Genomic DNA, 26,905 nt, shown 5'->3' on the forward strand with positions numbered 1-26,905 from the left:
ATATCGTTTACTATGGGGGTGGAGATTCCAGCACTTTTCATTGCCTTGTAGGTAAAACTACTAAAATGCCCATTCAAAGTTTGATAGGATGAAAGAAGGAAAATAAGCATAGTAAAGCACTGTATCCCTTTAAATGAGAGCCGCACTCTCACTACATAAGTAAATATAATTTTATTTGAGAAAACAAGCTTCAAGTCAAAGAATATAAACCTTAGAATATACAGAGCAATATAATATCTCACCAACAAACTTGGCTCACAGAGGCTTTCTCTGAGACCACGAGCACATACATACTCAGCCAATCCCAGCCAATGCGGCCCCATCCTGAAAAGCATCCTTACAAGTTACACTTCAGCCAAATCAGTTTCCTGCTTCAGACTTTATCAATTGTATCCGAATAGATAATGCTAGATGGGCTCTGAGATTTCTCCAATTCAGATAATTGATGTCTTCTTACTCAAAACAGCAGTAAGCATGAAAAACTAGGCCCACTACCGCAACAAAAGAATGAAACTCACTCCGTCACTCCTGCCTAATATATGGTGAGGAGCTAATGTCTGTACTGTAAAATGAATCTTCACCACCAATCCCATAGTTATCATCCTTCTCATCTTCCCACTTAAGAACCTCTCTAATGTATTTGAATGCTTCATCTACTGTGCTATGCTCGCGGGCTCTGGTTTGCCACACAAACAACTTCCGGTTGGTGATGGAGGCATAGAGATCCTTAAACTTCATTGCCACATAGAAATATGCCTGATGAGCCAAGGAGTGGTTGTTATGATGGGGCTTCACTGGGCTGAAGTCTCCAAACCACTCACAAACTGTTAAAGAAACCCGGTTGATTTTCTCCTCAAATGCATCATACTTGTTGAGAAGGAGAATAAAGGGGGTATCCATAAAGCAAGGGTGTCTCACCACACTCTCGAACAGGTCTCTACTTGCTATCATTCTATTGCACATTGGACCCATGCCATGGGACCACAACTGATCATAGTCACTTAGGGCAACACAGAAGACTACAGCTCTCACATCTTCAAACATCTCCAGCCATTTGCAGCCATCATATAGTCCCTTTGAACTTGCACGAATTAGTTGGTACCTGTGGCAGTTGGGCAAATAAAAAACAAAACAAATGAACAATATACGTAACCCCCATGAATTTTGATGAATGCCAGCTGATTGGTTAACAATTTTATGACAATGATACCGGTTGATTGCTTATCAGTTTTTAGGGGGGGAGGGGGAGGGGGGAGGAGAGAGAGAGAGAGGTTTACCTGGTCTGTGGAGGAGGACATTCGAAGTTTTCATGGTATATCTCAGACATAGGACTATGACCATCCAATGTAAATTCAAGGAAGGCTACACCATTGCTCTGGGTGACTCCTTCAGCATATAAAATGTCTTTCTCTGAAGGCTCATACTCATTGCTTGATATCTCAATGGCCTGTAGAGCAAATATATTGGCTTCAATCGAAACAGATAATCAACATGAGAGCATTTATAATCAAGATAACTAAAAAGCCTTACCCCCAAAAGAACAAGCGAAAAGTTGTTTTTTGAAAAAAACCATGTAAGCGTTACATCAATTGCTGCATGTGTGAGCATGCATTAACATGTTGGCTTTATTAAGACAGAGAGAAAATCAGACCAAAATTAAAAATCATTTCCAGAAATATAGATCATTTTGTGATAGGTATCAACTTCTTATGGGCATAAGAGCAAATATGATTACCAAAAAAAGATGGGGAAAATATGAACACCCAGACCCCATGCAGACTTCCAAAGCCCATCCATCCCAAAGGATAGATTTATTGGGTTGTAAAATTATTATCTACTCTGTCACATTCCCATGTCTATGTTACCATTTAAGAAAAGCTTTAACAGTCAAACCAGTTTGAATTGGTCCTATTTGAAATGAGAGATCATTTTCTGTTCCTATTTAATGCAATGCTTTTGAAAATAGAATTAAACATCAAACTGCTATGATTTTTATTGATTGATAAAAAAACTGCTGGGAACTTTGACACTGGCAATCCTTAGGCCGGATAGAGGAGGTTGTCACTTGTCAGGTTTGCAGCCAGCATAAAAATCTTCAGCCTGATGCAATGATCCTCTCCTTGGAAAGCTACTAGCTCTATCAGCCTTTCTCTCTTGTGTGCACTGAGTCTTCTACACGGGCTATATTTAGATTCTGGGAAGATTTTTGGTGGGGAAAGGTTAATTTGCAATTTAAATTCCTTAGATAGTTCTATTTCTTCTTTCATTTGCTTCTACACAACAGGAGTCTCTTGGAACATTGGCTTTAGGAGAGGACTAAAATATAAGGAAGCTGTTGAGGCTATTGACCTTACAAATCTTTTGGATGGAGCTTTATTTATTTATTTTATTTTATATATGCTTTTTTGATAAGCTGGGTGGAGCTTTCTTTGACTCCTTGGACAAAGAGTTTAGGCTATTGACATAAAGGTGTTTTCTATTGCCTCATTAAAGCACCTTGGTTCTAGTAGTATATCATCTTCCCAAACTGTATTTCTGATAAAAGCACTTTCCACTTAGTAATCTCCTACTTTTTTTTTTTTTTGAGAAGAGGTAAAGTATGAATTGCATTAAAGAAAAACCCTGTACAACTAGAGGCTATAACAGGGAGAGTCTTACAAAAACTAAGCCACTAACCCATCAGCATTAGATTTACAAAATAAAAAGGAACCAAACTCTGAACTGTTTCAAGTTTAAACTGTGACCACCAAGAAAGCAGGCTATTCTCTTGCTGCCCAAATCTCCAAAACCATTTGCCAAGAAGGGCAATATTAAGATCTCTCAGTTTTCTGATGCCCAAACCTCTGTTTTTCTTGTGCTTCCAAACCCTACCCCAGCTTACTAAGATTTTTTTTTTTTTTTGAAACTGCTTACTAAGTGAATCTTCTTCTTGTCATTCCAGCCTTTCCAATAGAAACTCCCTCATTTTCTTTTCAATGAAGACTGCCATCCCAGCTGGAATTGGGTACATGGATAGTAAATAGACTGGAAGTGAGGACAGCACTTTTTTAATTAAAGTGAGCTTACCCCCATTTGATAAAATACTTGGACTTCCATGCAACCAGTTTCTTTTCCACCCTCTCTACTATAGGTTCCCAAATAGATTTTGCATTGCATTTAACCCCTAAAGGCAATCCCAAATATTTGATTGGCAACTTACCTACCTTGAAATCCCAGTAGTCTGCCCACTCTTGTAAATCTGGAACCTCTCTCACTGTCAGCAATTCACTTCTATGGATATTCAGATGCAACCCTGAGACTGCCTCGAACCACCACAAAATTGCCATCAAAAACTCTAGTTGCTCTTTAGAAGCATTACAAAAGAGCATTGTGTCATCAGCAAACTGTAAGATAGGGATTTCTACAAATTCATTTCAGATAAGGGAGCATTTCTTCTCTTTGTTTGGTCACAAGTTAGAGAAACCACTATAACTAGGGGTGGATCATCTGTTTAGACCTTTGTTCTTCTCTCCAACCAAGAGGGGAAAGATTATGTGAAGTGTTAGAGCAGTTGCACTATAGGTCTATTTGGGAAGGCAGAAATGCTAGAATCTTCTCTGTAGATCTGGAACTAAGGATGGCCTAATTGATTTGGTCACTTTTAGATCTGATCATTGGGTAAAGACAAGGATCAGTTGACATCATCACAAATTAGACACTGTAGCACTTTCACTACAAGAACTTTATTTTGGTAATAAAATAAAATTTTATTAAAAGAAAAAAAAAAGAGAAATTACAAGGAGACTGACCAGAAGTCACCTAAGAGAAAGAAACAACTTCAACTCCCACTGAAGCCTCCAGACCAAAACAAAACCTAACAAAACAAGAAGACACAGCATCCTAAAAACCCAACTCTCCTACAAAAACATTGCATCAACAACCAAAACCCAACTATTAACCCAAACCAATAAATCTCAAAGACAATGTCAACCAATCACACTTTCAACCCAAACAAACTAAAAAAAAAAAAAGAAACCAAGAACCCAATCCAATTAGAACAAAAACAACAAAGACAACCACAACCCCAATAAACTAAAACTGATAGCTCCAAACAAATTATTTCTTTGAGGCTTTCTTGGGCCTCATCATATTCTTGTTTGGTCCAATCCATAGGCCCCCTTTTTAGTCTGCAAAGACATTTGAAACCAAGACATCTCAATGCTTTGTCTGGTTTCTGAAACTTCTAACTGCTATAGTATCCTTCCTGATCTCCAATGAAACCATAGGCTCCTCATTAATCCTTTTCAGTTTCAAGACTATTTTTCTCAAAAAAAGTGATCACCAACCAATAACTTCTTTGGTTGGGCCGACATTTATTTTGGCTCCCAATCCCTTTGATAGGCCCCAAACACTATGGAAAGTGGGTACTAATAATCATGGATTTCTTTCAATGAAGGATATGTAGAATGTGATTTGATTATAGTATTGCTCATAAGATTGGCCTCAAACACTGTTCAGTCCACGTATTCTTTGTCTACCCAACTTCCAACTAGTAATCAGATTATGCCTATCAGCTTAGCACATCTACTACTAAAGTGAACAATAATGGATATACAAAGCTTGCTTTTATCTTCCTCTGTCAGGTGGCCAAAGAAGAGGGGTTGGAGTTATGGAGGTGCACTAGAGCAGATGTTAATCTTCTGGTTAACCTTATATTGGTGATGAAATCTTCCTGGTAAATTCTGCATCTACCAGCCTGGATTTCAAACTTTTACACCCATTAAAATACTTACCAGGAACTCCCACTTGCACATCAAAAGATCAAATAAGTAAATACACAAATGAAAAAAATAATAAGAAGAAGAAATAAATCATCTCCTAAACAATGTAAAATGTCTAGTCAGGAAAAAAAAAGCATAAAATGCCCCAATCAGAAAAGGGCATTGGTCCCAAGCATCCGGGGTTTTTGGGAGGTATGGACTGGATAAGACCTAATCTTCGGCATTTTCTTGCACGAAGTGGCCACTCTCTGACTCAAACCCACATCCACACGCTTATCAGCCTGAGATTTTACCATTGCACCAAGCAATGGCCCCTAAAATGCCTCAGTCAAACATCAACTTATAAAACATAAGCATGAGAGAAATAACATAAACAATTTCCATGACTATTCTAAAAGATGTAGGAAAGAAATATCTTTAGACATACCCGGTCTAAGAAATAATTGGCAACATCAGGAAGAAAATGCAATTCATCTCTTCTCTTGTATGTTTCTTGAAGAGCAGGATCCTTCCAAATTTCATCTACAACAGGGGCATACTCACGGGTTGCAGCAGGAAAGAAAGCATCCAAATCTCCCATAGCCATAATTTCTAGTAGCCAGTTAGAGAAATGCTTCAATCTTTGGTTAATTGAATAGATGCATTGCTTACTTTCATTGGCTCCACATTCTCCTGAATTCATTCAAATATCATCACTACATTAATCTATGCCTTCCACCCTCTATATTATAAATTGAAGTACCAACAGCTTTAACTTCTTCACAAAGATCTACACAAGGGAGGCAGGGTGTTGAAGTGCAAAAGAAAATCAAATGTATTTATAATATGAAATTGTAAAACAAAATCAACTTCAAACATTAGACAATCATGTACCATTTAAACCTATGATACCCAGATACCTGTTCAAGGATTACATTTCATGTTGGATACCTAATTTTTAGTGTAAACACCTTGTCTAGTAATGTCCTTGCTGTGTCCAGGTAACATTGGTTTAAACCCCTATAGTTGGAAATATTGAGTAGTATGGTTTAAATCCCATGTAATCATGTGGACAAGGAGAAAAATTGCTTCAGAACAGTTTCTTAAGGGTTCTTGCTTCAATAGGTGTGGACTCCATAATCTTGAGGTGGAAGAACCGAAGGAGGGTAGGTTGATTGCAATATATTCTGGTCCAATAGGTGTGGGTGACTCACTAAGAGATGAGATTATGGCCTTGCTTCAAGGTTTATGGACTCCACAATCTTGAGGTGGAAGGAAACTCCAAGTTACTAATAGGATGGCTGCAAGCAAAAGGTTTGGCGTTTGGACTTAAAGACAGCAAATGAGGGAAATTTCTTGCTTGACAAGGAAAGTTGGGGCACTCTTTAAATGGACCAGGAGGTCAGCCAATGGTTTAGCTGATACCTTGGAAAAGCAGGGGACCCTAAGGGGTAATCTTTTTTGTGTTGTGTTGTAATCTTTGAGATAACTGATTCTAGTTGTAGCAGGGAGAGGCGTGGAATGAGGAAGATGATTTTTTTTAATTGATAACATTTTTTTTTATCAGTAACAGTGAAATTTTATTAATGATAAAAATTAGGTTTACAAAGGGATGGAGCTAAAAAGTCTTAACTCCAGCTACCCAAGTGACTTTTTGACCATGCAGTGATTACAAAACACCCCAGAATAATGTATCTCTATTTACTCCTTGCCTAGCTAGACCGTCAGCCAATGCATTTGTGCTTCTCTTTATCCATGTACATTGAATTTCCATGTCCTTGGTTAACCACCTATACTTCCTCTTTTCATTGCTGTATTTCCACATCATAGCACTGTCCTCTTTTAGCCATTTCACCACCATTTCCGAATCACCTTCTATAACCACCTTTCTGATATTCATTTCCTTGACCCTTTGAATCCCTTCAACAGCTGCTAAAATCTCAGCCCTCAAAGAGTCACCCACCCCAATCGGCCCAGAGTACATGGCTAATAAGTTCCCTGTTTCATCCCTTATAACACCTTTCTAATTGATAACAATGAATTTTATTAATGGAATAAAAAGTTACAAAGCAAGGGAGCTAAACAATCTTAACTCCCAGAAACAACCAAGGTACACCCAAATTAAAAAGCAATTACAACACAGCCCAAAACATAGAGTTTCTGTTCACCCCTTGCCTGGCTAGACCATCTTCCAATGAATTTGCCCTTCTCTTTACCCATGTACATTGAATTTCGAGTTCCTTAGTCAGCCACTTAAATCTTTTTTTTTTCATTGCTGTACTTCCAAAGCCTAGAGTTGTCCTCTTTTAGCCAGTTCACCACAATTTCAGAATCTCCTTCTATGATCAATTTCTTGATATTCATGTCTTTAGCCCTTTGTACTCAAGAGCCACTAGTATCTCAGCCCTCAAAGAATCTCCCACCCCAATTGGACCTGAATACATGGCTAGCAGATTCCCCTTTTCATCTCTTATAACTCCCCCTTATTCCGGAGGGCCATGGATTCATGTCTTTAGCCAGTTCACCACAATTTCAGAATCTCCTTCTATGATCAATTTCTTGATATTCATGTCTTTAGCCCTTTGTACCCCTTCAAGAGCCACTAGTATCTCAGCCCTCAAAGAATCTCCCACCCCAATTGGACCTGAATACATGGCTAGCAGATTCCCCTTTTCATCTCTTATAACTCCCCCTATTCCGGAGGGCCATGGATTGCCCATACTGCTGCCATCGAAGTTCAGTTTAGTAAAACCCTGCGATGGAGGGGTCCAACAAGAACTTGAAGCCTTCTTAGCTGAAACTGATTCTGCAATTTCCTTCCACTTTCTTAGCAACTTGTCTACAGAAAAATCTACAAACAAACAAGTCCAAACTTCTCTCCTTTTCTGAAAAGATCCGTGAGTTTCTCTCTTCCCAAATAGTCCAACAAACTACAGCCCTAACGCATCGCCACATAGTCTTACCCCTTTTTCTTGACCAGTTAGGAGTGGAAGTGAATAAGCTTTGCACATCTAATGGGGGTGTCCATCTGCACCCAAACATAGAAGTAAACCATTCCCAAATGAATTTACCAAACTGATAGGAAATTAGTAAGTGGTATCCAGAGGACAAACCAGCGAGGAGACAAACAGCTATTGGGTTTTTCATTTTGAAGCAAATCTCTTGTATTAACTCTTTCCAGAAAGGCTTTCCAACAGAAACTCCCAGCTATGGTCCTTCTTCTCCTCCCCTGACTCCCAAAGGAAGTCTCTCATTAATTTTTCCAACCTACTAGCCGCCCCAGATGGGACCTTAAAGACTGACAAAAAATAAACCAGAAGGTTAGCCAATGTAAACCTAACTAGGGTGATTCTCCCTCCTAGAGACAGATAATTTTCTTCCATGTGGCAAGCCTCTTCTCAAGACTTTTTTTTTTATCAATAACACTTTCATTAACTCATCAAAAGAAGATTTACAATAGGAAGACAAACACGCTTATCTTCAAAGAGCAACAAAGAACCTCAAGAAAAGAAAAAAGAAAGAAAGAAAGAAAGAAAACACACTATAGTTACAACTTAGCCCAAAAAAGTGAATCCCTTTCTGCCCTTTGTTTAGCTAAACTGTCAGCTAGGAAATTAGTCGATCTTTTAACCCAAAGTATCTTAACTTCCATCTCCCACACCAGCCACTTGAATTTCTCAAACCTCTCCACAACCAGATCCCAAAACTCTCCTTTCTGAGGGTTATCTCCCAATGGCAAACCAAGGTAAGTTTAAGGGCCAATTAGATACTACACACTCCAAAATGTCTACACACTCAAATATCTCCACCTCCCCCAAATTAACTCCTACTATACAACTTTTCTCAAAGTTCACTTCAAGGTTTGACATTTGTTCATAGAGTTGTATAGTGGAATGAGGAAGATGATGAATAAGAACAAGTGTTTGAAGATGTTTAACATATATTGTGGTGGGGAGATGTCTTAGGTGGTCCCTTGGCGATTACTGCCTTCGTCGTTTTTGTTGTCTGTCTTTTGTAGTTGGGTTGGGTGTTATCTTAACACCTCTATGTGCTTGTAATCAGTTTTTATCTTTTTCAATAAAATTTCTCTTTTTACCTTTCAAAAAAAAATCCTTGAGATTAAACTCTGGGGGCAACACTCTTGTTGTGGGTATTTATCAAAAAAAAAACACTCTTGTCATGGGTGGTTAACATTTGTACTCCTTGATCTAACTTATCAATGAAAGTAATTGTTTCCAATAAAAAAAATACAAAACAATTAAGACACAGATAAAAGAACTTAGAGAAGAATAAATTAACATGACTACAAGTAGCGATATTTAAATAGCTTCTAGAGACATTGTTATGCAGGATTTGTCCAAAAAAACCCAAATGAGTTGTTAAGTTCAATTCTGACAGATTTACTAGAAACTTGAGACTTTAAGGAGTGACTAGAGTTTAGACAAGTCAAGGGGGTGAGATAATTCTATTGTTATGCTTCAATTAGAGTTGGAAACTCTACTTGAGAATATCATGGCTCTGTTCCAACATCTCAGACTAATGAATCCTTAGCTGCGAGCAATAAAGATGGAGATGATTCCCAGATTGTTGTTGGTTGCATGTGAGATGGCTCAAATGGTCCTAGGATTTGAGGCTTGCTTTCTCTTTTGGTACGTAAAATCTTGCTTTTTATTGATTTAAAATGAATAATACTATTGGCAACAGTATAAATCGAATATCAAAGCATGATACAAACATTCTTTTGGATGTGGGGCAGAAATTTGTATGCTCAGATGGATGAATTTAAAAACTAGAAAGGATAGGGCAGAAACAAAATCATTCAAAGGAACCTAGGAGCATTTCCAATTTGACAATGTGCATAAGACCATCTACAGCACCCCTAAGAAGAAAGATCTGCTGCAATTTGAAGGGCTAGGGGCAGGCAGACCAAACAGGACATGGGTTGAAGTAGTAAGAAATGAATTAAGCACTTAATTTAACAAAATGACAAAACAGGATTCATGTAGCCAACCCTATATGGTTGGGATAAGGCTTAGGTGATGGATGATGATGATGATACAAACATTCTATTGGATGGTTTAAAACATATGATGAAGTTGATTGTTTTAGTAGGCCTTCTAGATGGATTCCATTACTCCCAGAATTTTGTATGGAGCTGTAAACTAATAAATGTAAGATATCAAGGTAAAATGATAAACTGGTATTTCCTCTTCTCTAAGTTTCGGGTCTTTTTGTTATTTTTTGATAAGCAAGCTTCAGGTCATTTCTCTCCCAATGTTCTATGTGTATAATAAACCTGTTTGTAAGTTTCAGTATAGTGCTGGTTCCATTCTTATGCAATATGTATCTTTTTGTTGAATGAAAAATATTTGCAGTTTGTTCCCTTTCCTTTTTTTTTTTTTTGTTTCCTTGGGACTTATGGAAGCAACTGCATGTACAATAATTTGGCATTTAAACAGGTCAACTCAGGACAAAATCATAAACTCATTGGATTCATAAGAGATGGAAAAAAAATCAGTCGTTGGTTCCCACACGTCCAGTGCAGGTCAACTTGAGATTACCAACCTACATTGGAGTGACCCATGCAACATCACAATGGAAGACTGAAAAGAATTAGCACCAGTGGTATAGATATTTCAGCTCAACCAAGGGATTGCACTGAATTAGTCAATAAAATAGAAAATGCAAACACCAGAAGGGAGAAACGAAAAGAAAGAATATTCTATTGAAACCTGGGTCAGAATCTTCAGCATCTAATGCAGTATCCTTTTTTCTCATCAAAACCTCCTCTTCAAAACGCTCCCGGCCCTCAAGCAATATGCTAAGATATCTGTACATGTTGCTTTGTATCATAAGCTTGATATTCTGCCGCTCTTCTGGAGTAAAGCTTCCATGTAAGAACTTGGCCTGCTCCACGAAAAAGCAACAAATCACATCCAGGAGTAATTCCCAATAATAGACAAAAAAAGATTCTCTGTAAATAAAAATGAGCCTTCTGAGATAAACCTGTGATGTATTAGAAATCAAAACTAATAAATAAAAGGAACAGAGACTATGTTCAGTGGATATGACTTATGAGTAGTCTATAAAATTCTATTAAAGATTCGAAAGTTAATGTTCTCCAAATTCTAAATTATAAATACAGTGCAATTGGAATTGTTGACACCTTAACAACAATGATGACTGATGCAAATAAATAGTTATTGATTGAATCCAAAGTCAAAATAGTTGGAACAGCATAAGTATCACAGGAAGATCAAATGCTTCTGCTCTTACAGATACAATTGTATATACTTCCCAGGTGGCCAGGTTTATATCCATACCTCTTCAGCCAAATACAAGGGTAGTCCACTGATGAAGATACATAAGAAAGGAAATAATCCATGCAGAAATAAACCAGTTTTTTTTTATTCCAAGTTTACTAGTTCCTTACACTAATTTCAGAATTCTCGGAAGACAGGACTATCAGCATTTTTTGAGTTCTTAAATTTATTTTGTACTTGTATGTGTCTTAGGAATAAGGTTTTAAGTCTCCTAGAAAATACTTTATTAGTAAAAAACCAAAGTTATTATTTATGGTGACTTTCAGACTTACCATTTATAATAATTCTCATAGTTACTACATAAGTACATAGTGAAATCACACTTTACTATTTTTAGTAATATTAATGTACCTTACTAATCCTACCATGGTTACTAGATAGTAGGATTAGTAATTAGTTATTAGAGTTGTTTCAGAGTTAGAGTCTTTTGAGTGTCTACCTCTGGGCTTGTCTTAATTTTGAAATAGTTAGAAGTTGTAAAACAACTCAGTGCAGTCCAAATTGGAGTCTCTAAATGGACATCAAGTTATTATATTACATCCATAAATGGAGTCATTGTAATTGCAATTAGAATAGTTGATTTCATGAAATAAAATTTGGTTTTGGAGTAAAACTTGCAGGAAATTCAAAATTCATTCATTCATCATCTCAAACAATTTTTACAATTCTCTGTTGTAGTTTGTGTATTTGCTGTTTGGAGAGGCTGCTTCTCGCGCCTCTAAGGGGATCTTCTTGTATCTATTCACTATTTTAATGGAATTTATGTTATTTATCAAAAAAAAAAACAGTTTTTACAATAATATATATATATATAGATGAGCATTCAATCTTTTTGAAATTTACAGTATAATTATCTTCCGAATCGAATGTAACTAAATAAGGAAAGAAGTAAATCTAAAATATTTTCTCAATCTCTACCAAATCTTTGATTGATATGATATCAAATCAAATCTTTAATTGAGAGAATCTCCATGGGTCCCACTTGAACTGGCCAATACAGCTGGAATGGACCCAGTGCATGGGCTGTCTTGCATGTGGACTGCAAATATGGGCTGCGACCCATGGTCTTGGGACTGGGTCTTTTTTTAGCCCATTTCTTTTCTCTATCAACAAAGAAAACATTAAGCTCTACACTTACATACTCATAATCGCCGCCATTAGGTCTGTCCAAAAAAAGTAAAAAGAAAGAGAGAATACTCCTGAAATATATTGAAAATAATATATGATTTCCTGTAAAATAGCAGAAAATTGAAGTATAATTGAAAGAGGATAAGAAAACCTGCTTGAAGATAGTGCTTGTTCCAGAACCTTCCAAACCAAGTAACAAAAGCTTCTGGACTCTTCTCTGTTCCAAATATTCAGGCACAGACCTACTTGAGAAAGTAGTTGCATCTTCTCTTTGTCCAGGAGCATTTCCAGGTGGCACGGGCAATGAGAATAATGAACAAATGAATCGAGTTGATGCCTGTCTAGCAAAGGTCATACTGCAAATGTTACATTTAATGTTTCAAGATTGAACCCAATCAATGTTATTTATACGAATGGATAGTATTATACCTTTCCCCATATATTGCCCTTTATGTTATTCTGACCTTCTTCCTCATAAGATCCATCATCATATACCCAAAAATGAGTATCCCGGGGGCATTGCACATTGGCCAACTGAAATTAAAGTCAATGATATCATGCATCAAATTTGCAAATGGAAAACGGGACCAAATCAGTGGCACGAAGACAGAATAAAAGATCTCACCTGGAGCAAACAACAAAGCACATTTAATAAATGAATACAAACACAGGCTGCTTCACTCAGGAGATTTAACATATAGGAGGGACCAGACATTGAAACTGTATATCAAACCCAAAGTCCCAAAGAGACAATACACTCATAAGAAAATGAAGACTTAAATGTGATATATGAACATGAGTGAGGAGGGCAAAGGTATAGGATCATGAGAACACTAGTATAAGTCTGTGGGCAGCCATGTTGTGTGAAAAATACATAAAGGTTAGGACCATACCCAGTCTACCCCTCCCAAGACCCCATATAGCTGGGACCTACATTAGGTAATGGCCTGATATGACCCAGAAATTTGACATGCAGTTCACAGACTTACAGCAGCGTTCACACACACTCGAACATCAACAAAAGAGACTAGTATTCATTCAGCAGAAAACATTAACAGTTGGTCGGTTCTTCGAGAGACCGCCGGCTCTCCCAACACTCACAATATTCTTTACTCGAAAAACATACCACCTCCTATCCTCCAAAGCCCCTTCTTATACTCTTCTGATAGCATAACTGACTCCCTCTAATAAATGCCCAGCTGGCCTAGTTATAAATGCCCCAAAACTCTTCTTTTTTCATAACTGACATAGCTATAAATGCCCCAAGACTCTCCTTATTCCCTCCAGCTATAATTGCCCCCATGTGATTAATTGTTCAATTATTTCCCCCGCTTAGCTGATTGTTGACCTTTCCTCTTCCTGGCATACGTAAGGTTAATTGGGGCCTATCATGGCCTTTGGTGGATTGTTTTTTTTTCTTTTGATAGGTGGATTGTACACTAACAGAATTTCAGGAATTCATGTATACTTATAGGTGAACATTTTTTTTATGAATAAAGAAAATTTTATTACTTCAGAACTTAATAGAGAACTTTAAACTCATACAACAGCCCTTGGAGAGGCGCAAGATGCAGCCTCTCCCAACAGATTACAAGAAAACTAGAAAGAAAAAACAAGCATTACAGCTGTGCAGCTTCTCCCAACAGATTACAAGGAAACTAGAAAGAAAAAACAAACATTACAGCTGAGCCCAAAACAACACTTCCCTATTTGCCCCTTGCTACTTATAGGTGAACATTCTGATGCGAGAATCCACCATACTTTTTCTAGGGTAAAACTACAATAAATTTCTTTTCATTTTCCATAATTGTGCAAAACGGATGCAACCGAGGAGACTTTCATCCACTTACAGCATTGAGAAAGGACAAGGTCTTTACAGTAAAAAGGAGATTTTTAAAAAATGAAAGAGAAGCTTCATCACTTTGTTTTGCAACTCTGTAATCTATCATTTTCATTTCTTTTTGATCCATAACAGTAATTATATTGTATTAACGTATGAAAATGAAGATGAGATACATGAAAAAACAAAGTGCCAGAACTCTAAACAAAATGAGAGTCCAAATCTACCCAATAATCTCAACAGGACCCTTGGTATATCTAATTACCTAATACAAAAAGTGGTATCTTTGTCCTGATTTCTGAACTTGTGATTGTGATACACATTATCATAATATGTATATTTAATAATGTGTTTCTTTCTCCTCCTGCTCCTCCAACTGTTGAAAACAGAACCTCCCCTCATTCTCTTAGTTTTTCCACTTTTTTGTTGTGTTTTCCTTGTGAAGCAAGCAGCAGCTCTTTCCCTTCCACTTTGTTATTGGTCTTTCACTTTTTCATTATTTTCCATCTTGTCAGTTTAGAACTTAACCTTTTAAGGTATAGCATCTCTAAGAACTCCTTTTACCTTTTTTGCCAATAAAAAGGGGATATTGAGCTTAAAATCACCATGTGGAAAGAAGGTTGAGGCATTGAGATAAGAAACTAAGAGAATCACAATCTTACATCCAATCAGGTTTGTCATCTCTGCTTCCAAAATCCTAACTTGCCATAAGCTGCATGTTTGGATCACTGAGTTGTTTAATTGGTTAATTTGTTAATAGTTTTGGTCTACAATTGCTCCATGATCTATTAAATGTCTCATTACAATATTATTTTTAGGGAAAATCTATGATGCGGAAAAGATATGGTATGGGAAGATTTTTGACCAATCAAAATCCACCCATGAATTTTGATAAATAACACCTGATTGGCTACCACGTTTATGACTCCAGTTGACTGGTCAGAAGTTTTTCAGATATCATATCTTTTCCATATCATAGTCGAACCCTTATTTTTAATATTTGAATCAATAGATTTGAAATGCCATTCTGTCCCAGATATGAACTTATGAAAGTTTTCTATGTTTTGGCATGGAAGTTGATGTTATTTATCAAATATTATTTCTTTTTCAATATAGATGCTCATATGCTATGTAAAAACTAAGGCATTAACATATTAATCAAAATCCATTACCTAGGCAGATGACTACGCACTTTCACTATCACCTAGCTTCGCCTTACCGCCTTCTGAACTATGTTTTTTTCCTTTTATAGTCCTTGACAACTACGGTATTATTGTTGATTCTCCACATTTTTGCCCTCAAGTAAATGGTACATTAAATACCATCTTATTTATTAGTTCAACAGCTGATTCTCCTCAAAATTGTCTCCTTTTCACCCTCAAAGTAAATAGCATAATAGATGCTATTACTTACAATATTTTCCCATCTCTTGTCTCCTCAGATTTTAAAACCCCAACCCTTTTTCATATATTGTGGTGGATAACTATGATTTAGTGTGTAAATTTTCAAAAAATAGAAAGATTATGGAGCCTCCCGCATGCCTTAACTAGTGCATCTCTATATGCACTTGTTTATATATTACAAATGGCAAAATTCTTCTGTAACTTTTGAAAAAATTACAAGAGAGAGAGAGAGAGAGTTTTGAAGTGACATTTCTACTAAGAGGCTAAAATAGTTTTTGAATAAAATGTACCAGATCAGAGTTCTGATGACCATTGTAAAAAATAAATAAATAAAAATCCAGCTTAGTCATTATTAAAGAATCAAAATTGATTAAATGTCAGAAAAGTAATAGTAATGCATTATGATCCTAGCACTTGAATGGGCATAAATGTGGTTATTGAGGTACAATAATGTTTATCCAGAATATTAGTCAAGTAATTACTATCATATTATGCTTGATTATTATATGGTAAGAAAAAATAAATGTAATTCTTTGTACAACTTCCTCAACCATGATGGCACCCCCTAATTTTCTAACCTAAAAAAAACTTGTAACATACCTCTTAAACTAAATAGGAAATACATTATCTCATCAAAGGACAAGATAATGTACAGGAACTCTGGTCCCCACCAACACAACAAAGGGTAACGTTGAACTTTGATGGAAGTTCTATAGGCAATCTGGATCCATCTGGCATAGGGGGCGTTTCCAGAGATGGAGAAGGTAGAGTAATTGCTATGTTTTTGGGACCAATAGGAGTGGGAGGCTCATTGAGAGCTGAAGTAATGGATCTACTTCAGGGTGTAAGATTTGCTAAACAGTTGGGTTTACACCAAATTGAGATAGAAGGGGACTCTAAGTTGCTAATTGGGTGGATGCAGTCAGGTAGCTTGGAGGTCTGGAAACATAAACAGATGGTGAGGGAAATCCTTTGTATAACAAGGGAGATTGGGGTATGCTTCAAGTGGACAAGAAGGTCAGCTAACACGCTAGCTGATACCTTAGCAAAACAAGGGACTGTCAGGGATAATTTGTTTTGGGCAGTGCTGTAATCATAAAAATGTTTTTGGGGTCAACACCCTTCACCAGGGATTGACAGTTGTACTTTGAAATCCCTTATTTAATGAAGTTACCATTTTCAATAACAAAGAAACACCATCTCCTCCTATAATCACATCTATAATACTCTCATTATCTCATCAAATATTATAGATGCATTCATGTTATAAAGACTAAGGAAAAGTCCAGTTTTCTTTTTTATTAACATTGCTCAGCAGCTTATGATATAATAATAATAATTATTATTATTATTATTACAATAATAATTAATTACAATAAGATTAAAAAAATTAAAAATACAGTAAATATTCCAGAAAAAAATAGGAAATTTTATGAGAAATTAGAAATTTCCAAATTTATATTTGCTAACAATAAAAACATCACTTTTAAATATGGAATTAAAATATCAACACATTAAATGTCATATAAGTATCATTAGCCATCAATATATCACTTGCAAAATAGCAAAAAACAAATCAAAATTTCAAATTAATAATTCGCATAAGTCCCACAACATTAATATAAACAAGTTATGGTGCCCCCACTAACCCACTTCTGTTTATACATTTTACTAAAATAATACAATAAATAAATTTGGAGGGTTTTCATCCTATGTATTGTGTTAATATATAATGGGGAACAAGGATAAAATGGTTCCTCCACTCCTATCTATATCATTTTTATTATTAAGAAAAACAGCTTGAAAGATAAGAGCATATGAGGTGTATGCCACCTATATAAAGTGCAACAGAAGTGCAGGCCTCAGATGCCTCTATATTGGAGGTGTACACCTCGAGCACACCTCCACTGTGCACCTCCAGGCATTTTCTTAGCACCTCACCCCAAGCATCTATACACCTCCACTATGTGCCTCAAGTATCTATACATCTCCCATGTATCTATATTAGATTCTTGCCCTCTCAATCCTACCGCATACACTCCCCCACCCCAATTCCACTTAGTAGAATGTTTCCTAATTAACCAGTAATAGCCATTAAAATTTAATATTATATGACACTTCCTCAATTAGTAGAATGTTTCCTGATTAACCAATAAAGTACCTATTAAGTTCAACAAGTACATCAACTTGCAGCAGACTACTGCATTTTTTCTTCCGAGGAACTTTAAATAAATCAATACTAGACAAAGAAAAAAAAACAGAGTTCTGTTTCATTTTAACACCTCTGGCATGTCTTCAACCAGTTTTGATCAGGCTAGGACAAATAACTTTTTTTCCTAGTAAAATAAAATTCATTTAAAAGGAATATATATATAAATATAAGCAGTATACAGGCTTTGTGGTCCAAGCAGCATTGCAGCAAGCAGATTCAAAGAATCCTCTTATGGGATGGAGGGGCAAAGAAAGGGATATATGGTGAATTGAGACAATCTGCAAATGAAAGACGTAGAAGGGATTAGAATTGGAGTGTGTTCTCAAAGAAGCATGGCTCTTCTTAGAAGGTAGCAGTTGAGATACCTCAAGGTAATGAAGTGTTTGGACTTCCATTATTCATAGCAAATATGGGATGAGCTCAAACAGGTGGGGCAACAACCTCCCTCTGCATCAGTTTTCAATCTAATGTCCTTGAAAAGGTATTCTTAAATCCTGCCCTCTATTTATTTGTTTGGCTAGGCTTGGGGTAGGGAATGAACAAAAATCAAAATTTGGACTGATATATGATGAGGTAATCCTCATATGAATTTATCATTCCCACAAATTCTTCAGCTCTGTTCCTGTAAGAATGTCATCATATCTGATTTCCTCTCTCAGGTGAAGGTGGTTTGTCCTGGAACCTGCAACTTAAACATCCTATCATGGATGTTGAGTTTTTCCAGATACTAATGCTTCTCCCATTTTGCATGTCCATGGGCCATATGCTGATATTGCCGCAGCCGAAGTTGATGATCTTACTTATTCATTCTAGGACTGGTAAGCTTAGTCAACCTCATGCATTAACCATGAGGGGTGACTCAACGAATGCTATTAGGTGGGCTAATAGCTTTAAGACCATGGGGATTGGTGCACTTAATGAGATTAAGTTATCTTAAGTTCCTTCATCACTTTTTTTGCAATGGATTCCCAGAGATCTAAGTGTTGAGGCTGATAGTTTAGCTAGGAAGGGCCCTTTTGTATGGTAACGGCTATTTTCCTTCTTAGTCATTTTGTCAAGGATGGGGATGTAGTCACTCTTTTTGCAAAGCTCATTAACCATCCTCTCTTTTCAATGACTTAGTTGCCTTTCTCAAACAAAAGAATTTTTACATCAATCAGCAAGACATTAAACTATTGATTTTGGTCACATTAATTTTCATGGATTTAGCAGAGCAGAGAACCTACATAACTCCACCTTTCAACGTATGTTGGATGGCATAGAATGAAAAGATTTCTGCAGTGCCAAAATTAATAGCCATGGCAGCGTTCTATCCAGTTAAGTTTTAATCTACTAAAAGCACCTATTCTAACCGACTGAGTTGGAAAAATCTTATTGGGCCGGTAGAGAATTCTCTCTTGACTGGCCTGGAGAGGGTTCAAAGCCAACAATCTATTTGGGAGAGGTGGGTTGAACTAAGCCCCAAAAATAGGAGGTTTGTATCAGGTTGGCACCCAGCACTAAAACTTATACCAAACTTTTATGGACATAGATCCTGAAATTGGAGGTACAGGATTCATCTAGCCAGCCTCATATACCTGGTACAAGGCTTAGTTGAGTTGAGCTGAGCATAATGTGGCTGCTGCGAGACTCAAAGTCATGTTCTCACAGTTGTCAGCCCAAGGTTTCACCATTTGCACCAAGCAATGGCCTCAAACATGATAATCTTTTTGTACATCTTGAAGAGCATATTGCATTCGCACACATCTTGTACAGATTCCAAGCATGACATCATTACAGGAATAGACCAACTTACTACTTGCAATTTCAAATGGGAGAACAACTAGCAGTCCTAGAAGCCAAAACAAAGTTTTGATTCTGCTTGAGGTATGTATGTTTTTGGCCTTTGGACATGCTTCTGTTTCTGCATTAAAACTTTACCTTCAGCATCCTGAGTTCTATCTTTGTGATTTCACGCCCATTGATGAATACTTGTGTATTTCCATTGCTTGCATCTGGCTGTAGCTTTCCTCCGACGTTCAATTTTGAACTTATGATCCTATCAGGCTTCTCTCCCTCCTGCGATCCAATCTTTAAATATAAGTTTCATGAACTAAATTTAAACGACAAAAAAAGGAACAAACAGTTTCATATTGTAAAATTATAAATTAATTTCACCTTTCCCCAAAGTCCAGAATCTTTGTCATACCAGTACCTCCCAGGTTTCAGCTTCTGAGGAGGATAAGCACAACCCAAAATATCACCCAGTTCTTCTTGTCTAAGAGGCCTCCCATTCACAATAAGCTGCTCAGGTCGAAGCTGATTCGCAGAGCATTCTTTCTCTGCTTTCATTATCTGTCTAACCTCTAAAGGACTACACAGTCTACTCAACATCCTCGAAGATTTCCCCAAACCCGATCGCTTCGACTCATTTATCGGCTTCCCAATGCAGCTTACACACTTCCGGCCTTCCGGCATCGAGCCCATCGCTTTCAGAACACAATTGCTGCAATACCTCGCATCACATACCAGACAAGTCTCCCTCTCCTTCAACCTGTTCCCCTTCCCACACCTACTACAGACATTTTTCTTCCGCTGAACCACAGCCGGGGCCACTGCCTGGTCAACAACACTAGACCTAGTAGAAGGTAATTCCTCCTCCTCCTCCTCCTCCTCCTCCTCATCTCCCCAATCGTCTGCAGTATTGAACGCCACTCGCCGCCCCGCACCTGTGGCCTTTGGCGAACCAACGAGAGGAGACCTTGTCGGTGAATTCGCCTCTCGAACAGACGACGACCCCCCAAGACTCGACGCTTCCTCCGCTCCTTCATCCCCAAAGTCTGATTCTCTTGGCTCATCTCCCTGAGATTCAGTTCGCGTCCTCGTAACAGACGACCTCGGGCTCTCCACCTGAGGAGATCTCCTCGATTCCCCACTGCCCCCTCCAATAAGAATTCTATTAAACCTCGAAGCCTTTGGAGCTACCGGAATAATCGGCGCAACCACCTTAGCAACTGGAGCATACTCTGACACAGAAATCAGAGAAGAGCTCCGAATCGAAAGCGAGTCGATGTCCAAAGGCTCAACCTTGGGGACCTCGAAGGGTACCGGAGGGCCGTGGTACTCGACCGCGATCGAGTAATCGAGATGCTCTTCATCCGGTAATGGAGCTCCCGCAGGAAGCATTCTCCGCAGCACCTCCTCCCACCTCTTCTCCCCCTCTGACTCAATCGCCATTGTCGCGCCCGTAAACACTCAATCAAGCTTTCTCAGCGGCGATCACGCAAGCTGAGCCTTAGAAGACTCGAACATGACGGCTTCACGTCCACCATTGACGAGGAAGAAGCAAGAAAGCTAGGGTTTCTGCGAACCGAAAAGAGAGAAAGCAAAACGAGTGGTGTTAGAAAGGCAGAAAGGATAAAGAGAGTGAAAGGGATGAGCGTTGAAAGATCTGAGAATCCATGAAAAGGCCACTCAAAAGGGCGTAGGACGCCATTAAAGAAGGTCTGAACAAATTGTCACAGTAGTTCAACACTTCAACTTACAGAGTGACGGAATGGCTAACGGAGGTTCCGTTAGTTTTGACGTCACAGACTCAATCGCCAAAACGAAAACATGACGTGGATTTGGTGATTAGGGTACCGGGACCGTTGACATTTGAGGATCATATAAAATGACGTAAATCTCCCTGTTGAGTGTAACGTCTGGTTTCCACGTTTTTATAAAAGGGAGTGATTTGGGCACATCCGGTTGTTGAGAAAGGGGCACACACCTAATCATTGCAGAAAGGTCACGTGCTTTGAAAGACGGAAACACCCCTGGCCGTGTGTGTTTTGACTTGTTTTGTCTGTATGGCAACTAGCAGTGGCTTGTTGGTCTTTTCCAAGTAGAGATGTACCCTGTTGTTGTTGACGGAAAAAATGGGATGTGTATTTTTATCAATTACATTGAAAAATGGATATGTTGATAAATCCTCAAACATATTTTGGAGAAGGTTTCTTCACAAAGATTTATTTAATCATTATTTGGGGAAGACTTTCTTTTATTATTTATTTTTTATAGAATTACTATCATTATTTGGAGAAAACTAAGGGGTTTCTTCCACCTTTCTCTACCCTGGGTGTCACCTGGATGTTATTGGTACTCTCTCTCTCTAGGCAATGTTATTGGTACTCTCTCTCTTTCTAGGCACTCCAAGCATGATGATGTACAAACTATAGTGACTAGGTTTAGAGAGACAAATAGGGCCTAGAATTTATAAAAATTCTTTCAGAGCAATGTTTTAAAAAATGACTCAGAACCCAAATTGTTATTGCCACCGATTTTTGGGTTGATGGTTCAATTGTCCAATCCTAATGAACATCACATTTTGACAAAATAAATTAAAATTTAAAAACAGTCAAAACCGTTGAATGAATCGAATAGGTCGACGATTCGATTGCTCGAGTCAATGGTTCATTAATCGATTCAATAATTTCTAACCAAGGACCGGATTTGAGGTAAAACGAAACCAATTGCCTTAATAATTCCCAGACCAAACAATCTGATTGTTTGAATCAACAATGATTTGAAAACCATGTCCCCAAACCTGCCTCATTACCATCCGTAAGCATTTCTTGATCATTTGTTCTCTATAAGGGACAAACAGTGTTCTACTCAGCAACTATTATGAACATAGACAGCTCCATGGATCCTGACCATTGGTGCCACCACCACTGATAAGGACTTTGAATCAGATGTTGATTTGGGCAAAAATACAATGGTCGTGATGTTCTGTATTGTCTAAATCCACGCACAATTCAGTAGCATCAAGCTTTCTTGTTTGATTTTCCAACTTCTTATAGATTTCTCAACTAGAAAACATGAATTGCTGATGTAAGTACAACATAATGTTAATTTTTATTTGATGATAACCATAGGAGTGGTAGGATTAAATAAACAGCAATGAGTGCATGTACACGTAAATCACATAATCAATGCTCACCTTCCATGGTTCAAAAAATGAATAATGAATAGAACAGCTTCATTTGCATTTTGTGGTTCAAAAATGCTTTGTCATGCATGCTCATGCATTTTCAAAAATACTGGTATGGCTCTAGAGCTATACCACACTTTTTCTAAAGCATGAAACCAAACACCACCTATGCTTTTGACTTGTATTAGTGAGTTAAATACATATATGGAACTTGGGCCGGCTTTCTCGTGTATTACACAATGTGCTCTTTAGTCTATTCTCATTCTATGTAAAAAATAAAAGACTCCTTTATTCTTCCTCCTATTGACTATTGGCAAGTTCACATGCTTTTTGTTCTGATTGCATACAAAGATAGTTGTTGTTCAATTGTAAGTTTGGTTTTGTAAAAAGTCTTTCATAATAATCAATTTGGAAAAAGTAATAATCTAATGGTCCATTTGATTTAACAAAAAGTTATCAAATTGAGTTGTTAGCTTGGATGGAAAATTCTAAAGGAACAAGACAATTTGTGGGTTAAAGTTGTTACTCATAACACCTTAGAAACGGAGATCTATGGAATATTCTTATTAAAAAAAGGAACTTCCTGGGCCTGGAGAGGTATTCTTAATTCTAAAAACCTACTTAATAGAGGTGTTGGTTGGACCATCGGAAATGGTCATAAAATTCATTTCTGGAAAGATAAATAGATTGACCCTGGCACTAGTGAGTAGAGATTCTTTGATAGTGATATGAGAGTTGGGGAATTTATTGATCATGAGAAAAAGGTTTGGAATGAGGATATGATCCTTAGTATTGTTCCAAATCATGTATAGAACAGTATTAGGTCTATTTTGATTCATTCGGAGTCAAAAGATGACACCATTATTTGGAGATGTGATCCCAAGCGAAATATCACCATTAAATCAGCTTATAAGGATGCATGCTACATAGTAAGAGGGAATGGAGGAGTAAATCAGGTTCTTAACAAGATATGGGGCCTTAAGACACCCCCCCAAAAAAAAATACTAATACTAATAATAATAATAATAAATAAGTAAATAAAAACTTTTCTCTATTTCTTCTTAAATAATCGCCTCCCCGCAAAATCTATGCTTATTTCTAAGGGCCTTCCCATTAATGGCTCTTGTTGTTTCTGTAATGAGGTTGAGAACACTTAGCATATCTTTCTCAAGTGTACTTTTGTGCTGCAAGTGTGGCAAATTTTAAACCCCTCTTTAGTGGGGTGGGGCAAGCTCCAATGGATCTTCTGCTCTGGATTGGTGGTGTAATCTACGCAACAATCAAAATATAGGGGAACATGTGCCCTATGAAAAATATTGCTTTCTTATGTGGTTTTTATGGAAAAACATAAATGAAAAAATGTTTATTACATATATATATATATAATGTTACATAATGTAGTCGGGGTGAGTTCGAAGTAGGGTGGCCTCCGTTCCCATCCCCGATTCTCATAGTTTTGAGGTTTTCCCGAGCCCACCCTGAACCCTGATGAATGGTAAAATGAAAAAAAAAAAACGCCACAACAGGGGCGGGGCTCGCAGTGACAGGTCAAATTTTCATCTATGGATCAATCCATGCTCTCACAAGTCAATTGTCATTAGGGCTGTTCATAAGAATGTCCAACCGGACCAAATTGATCAATCTGGACCGATCCAACCTGAGTTGTCCGGATTTGCATCCGTACCGATCGGTTTTGGGTTGGGCACAAAACGAAACCGACATCTCGAGTCGATTTCGGTTTTCTTGCGTGAAAACCAAATCTGACCCGACCCGAACTGACCTAGAGATCTACTAGACTACTAGTTTGGTAGTTCCTACTTCCTAGTTTGAGTAGTTTTCTAATTTCTACTAATCTTCTACTTTTAGATTTCTACTAGAATTAGAACTCTAGAATGCCCATTAGGCAATTACAATTAGAATTCAATTAGGTGTCATTTTTTAGTTTTTTACCTAGATTAGAAATTTAGAATTTAGAAAGTTTCTAACTTTTTTTATTGACCACTTGTTTTTATATGGAGAATTTATTGATTTTATTATTTTCCTGAATTAAATTTAGATTTATTTTAGACTCTTGAATATCAAATATTAAAATTATCAAATAAATCAGATTTTTATTTGGCTTTATACATACAAGAGCAAAATCAACCCAACCCGACTCAAACCGACCTGGTCGGTTTGGCCTATCAGTGGGTCGATTTCGGTTCCCACCTTCGCTAACCCGACCAGGTCGGGTCGGTTGGGAAAATCCCAAGAAACCGGCCGAACCGACCCGTGAACACCCCTAATAGTCACCAATGAGCCATATATCTTATGCCAAACCTCATGTCCTATTCCGAACACTTGTGTGTTGAGCAATTATATGAAGTTTTGGAGTTCAGCTGGGCAAAGCCCATTAGACCAGCCTTTACTGCCTTTAGGGGTGGCAAATTTTCACCCGATCCGTTAAACCCACCCAATCCACCCAGTATCTAATTTGCCCAACCCATTCATTTACTTGGTAGGTTGTGTGATCAACCCGCCATCCAATCCGCTCATTTAAATAGGTTGGGTTGTGGATAACCATTGGATTAACTATTACAAATATTAGTATTAATTCCTTAGCCTTTTTTTTTAATTTTCTTCGTTTGAATTAAATAATTTATAATTAATGCATTAATTTTCTATTAATTATTAACTAAATTTAGTTTTGCCTTGAATCAACACACTTCACCCAACATAAATCCAAATCAATTTGACCCAAGTCCGGACCAGTTCAACGTGGTCTAACCCAATCCAACATATACCGATCCGTTCAATCCGACACGGTCCGATTTGCTTCTTTTGACCCGCTTTGGGTCAATCGGTTTGGCCCCAAACCCGTACACAAACCTGATATGAGCCAACCCAAGTCAATCCACCATTGACTGAACCGGCCTTGGCTGAACCGGTTCGGGCGGGGTCTAGTCCGACCAGACTGAACCGGATCTAAACAATTCAACCACTCTTGAACTTGATGTGATTACCTCGAAGACAATCCAATTAGATAGTTCAAGTTGGTCTGACCGATTTGAACTCACGTGGCTCGTCAAATCTGAAACCCGAATATAGTTAAATGGCTTTGCTGCTTGTATAAAAATAACATGAATGTAATGTGATTTGAACCTTCACCACTTGTGTGAGTAACAATTACTATTACCACTAAGTTATGACCAATTAATTTGTTAAAAAAGAGTTAGTTTTTTGTTTTAAGTACATAAGATAAGATTAATGGGTTTGGGTGGGTTGGATTGGGTTAAATCGGGTTTGGGTGGATTTGATTATTAAAACCATATTCCCCATGGGCGACAATACTTTGGCATTGTAGTTCTTTAGTCTCAACTTGACCTTGTCAATTATGAATCGATAGTGGGCCTTGGGGAGTGATTGGAGAGTCTGGAGACTAATGGTTGTCCTAAGTAATGTTTATTCTTAGACATATGGCTCGTACGTACCCAAATAATCTGCAACAATTAAGTTTCCCATGGTGGTGATGCATCTTCTTGTTGAAAAAGATAATGGATTTTTCATAGTTCACCATTTTTCTAGACCAACTATAGTAATTATATAGTTTCTTTTCAACATAATGGATTTTTCATAGTTCACCATTTTTCTAGACCAATTATAGTAATTGTATAGTCTCTTTAATTTACTTTGCTTCAAGGGGACATTTAGTAAATCTTTTTGTATGGTCTTTTGGGTAGGGGTGCAATTTGAGTGGACCCAATCCGTGCTCAGACCGATTCAGCCCGCAATTTTATACAATGTGGGTATGGATTTTAGGGCTTTGGGCTAAGCCTTGGCCCAAAGTTTGGGTTTTTTTTATTTTTTGGTCCGGGTCCAAGCTTAACCCGTAGATAATTCAAACCTGACCTGCCCTACCTTTATCCTAACCAAAGCCCAACCCATTAATGTATATACATATATACATGTGTTTTTCGATAAGCCATACATACTACATACATATCTTTATATTAAATTTTAACGTGGACTGATTGATCAATTCAAGCCCAATCTAAATGTATCAAATTTTAGTTTGGGCTTAATTTTGGGCTAAGGTCAGGTTTGGGCCTAGGTTGAGCTTAAACCTATCCCATCCTACTCGACTTATACCCTTGTTTTTGGGCTTTTTCAAGCTTGGCATTTCTATGCGTAATGAAAGACCCATATGATAGACTAAGATACTTATCAAATAGTCTAGATCTTTAAAGACAATTCCCCATAAACTTATTATTTTTATTGGCCATATAAACTGTCAGAAGATTTTCATAAAAAGACTTATCAAACTGCA

At 37.5% G+C, this 26,905-nt stretch overlaps 1 protein-coding gene across 1 annotated transcript; it reads right to left on the bottom strand.

Annotated features, from left to right (window-relative positions):
- Positions 1–79: 79 nt before the first annotated feature.
- Positions 80–21,177, bottom strand: LOC148864014 (extra-large guanine nucleotide-binding protein 3-like). Its single transcript, XM_088974338.1, has 8 exons — positions 19,803–21,177; positions 19,566–19,703; positions 12,620–12,724; positions 12,342–12,527; positions 10,472–10,646; positions 5,188–5,432; positions 1,278–1,447; positions 80–1,102 (listed from the first exon to the last, which is right to left on the bottom strand). The coding sequence occupies exons 1-8, from the start codon at positions 20,859–20,861 to the stop codon at positions 523–525; spliced, it is 2,658 nt and encodes an 885-aa protein (XP_088830464.1). The 5' UTR covers positions 20,862–21,177; the 3' UTR covers positions 80–522.
- Between the last annotated feature and the right edge of the window lie 5,728 nt (positions 21,178–26,905).

The sequence above is a fragment of the Nelumbo lutea genome, chromosome 3 (genome assembly GCF_056320005.1).
Source record: "Nelumbo lutea isolate HS-2025 chromosome 3, American lotus-T2T, whole genome shotgun sequence".
NCBI lineage: Eukaryota > Viridiplantae > Streptophyta > Magnoliopsida > Proteales > Nelumbonaceae > Nelumbo > Nelumbo lutea.

What these genes read in the sequence shown, in the direction of transcription:
- LOC148864014 (XM_088974338.1), bottom strand. Translation starts at nt 20,861, where the DNA reads ATGGCGATTGAGTCAGAGGGGGAGAAGAGGTGGGAGGAGGTGCTGCGG. An exon ending in CCAATTATTTCTTAGACCGG is followed by an intron (nt 1,448 to 5,187) that starts GTATGTCTAAAG and finishes TTTGCTCTACAG; the next exon opens with GCCATTGAGATATCAAGCAA. An exon ending in TGTCCTCCTCCACAGACCAG is followed by an intron (nt 1,103 to 1,277) that starts GTAAACCTCTCT and finishes CAACTGCCACAG; the next exon opens with GTACCAACTAATTCGTGCAA.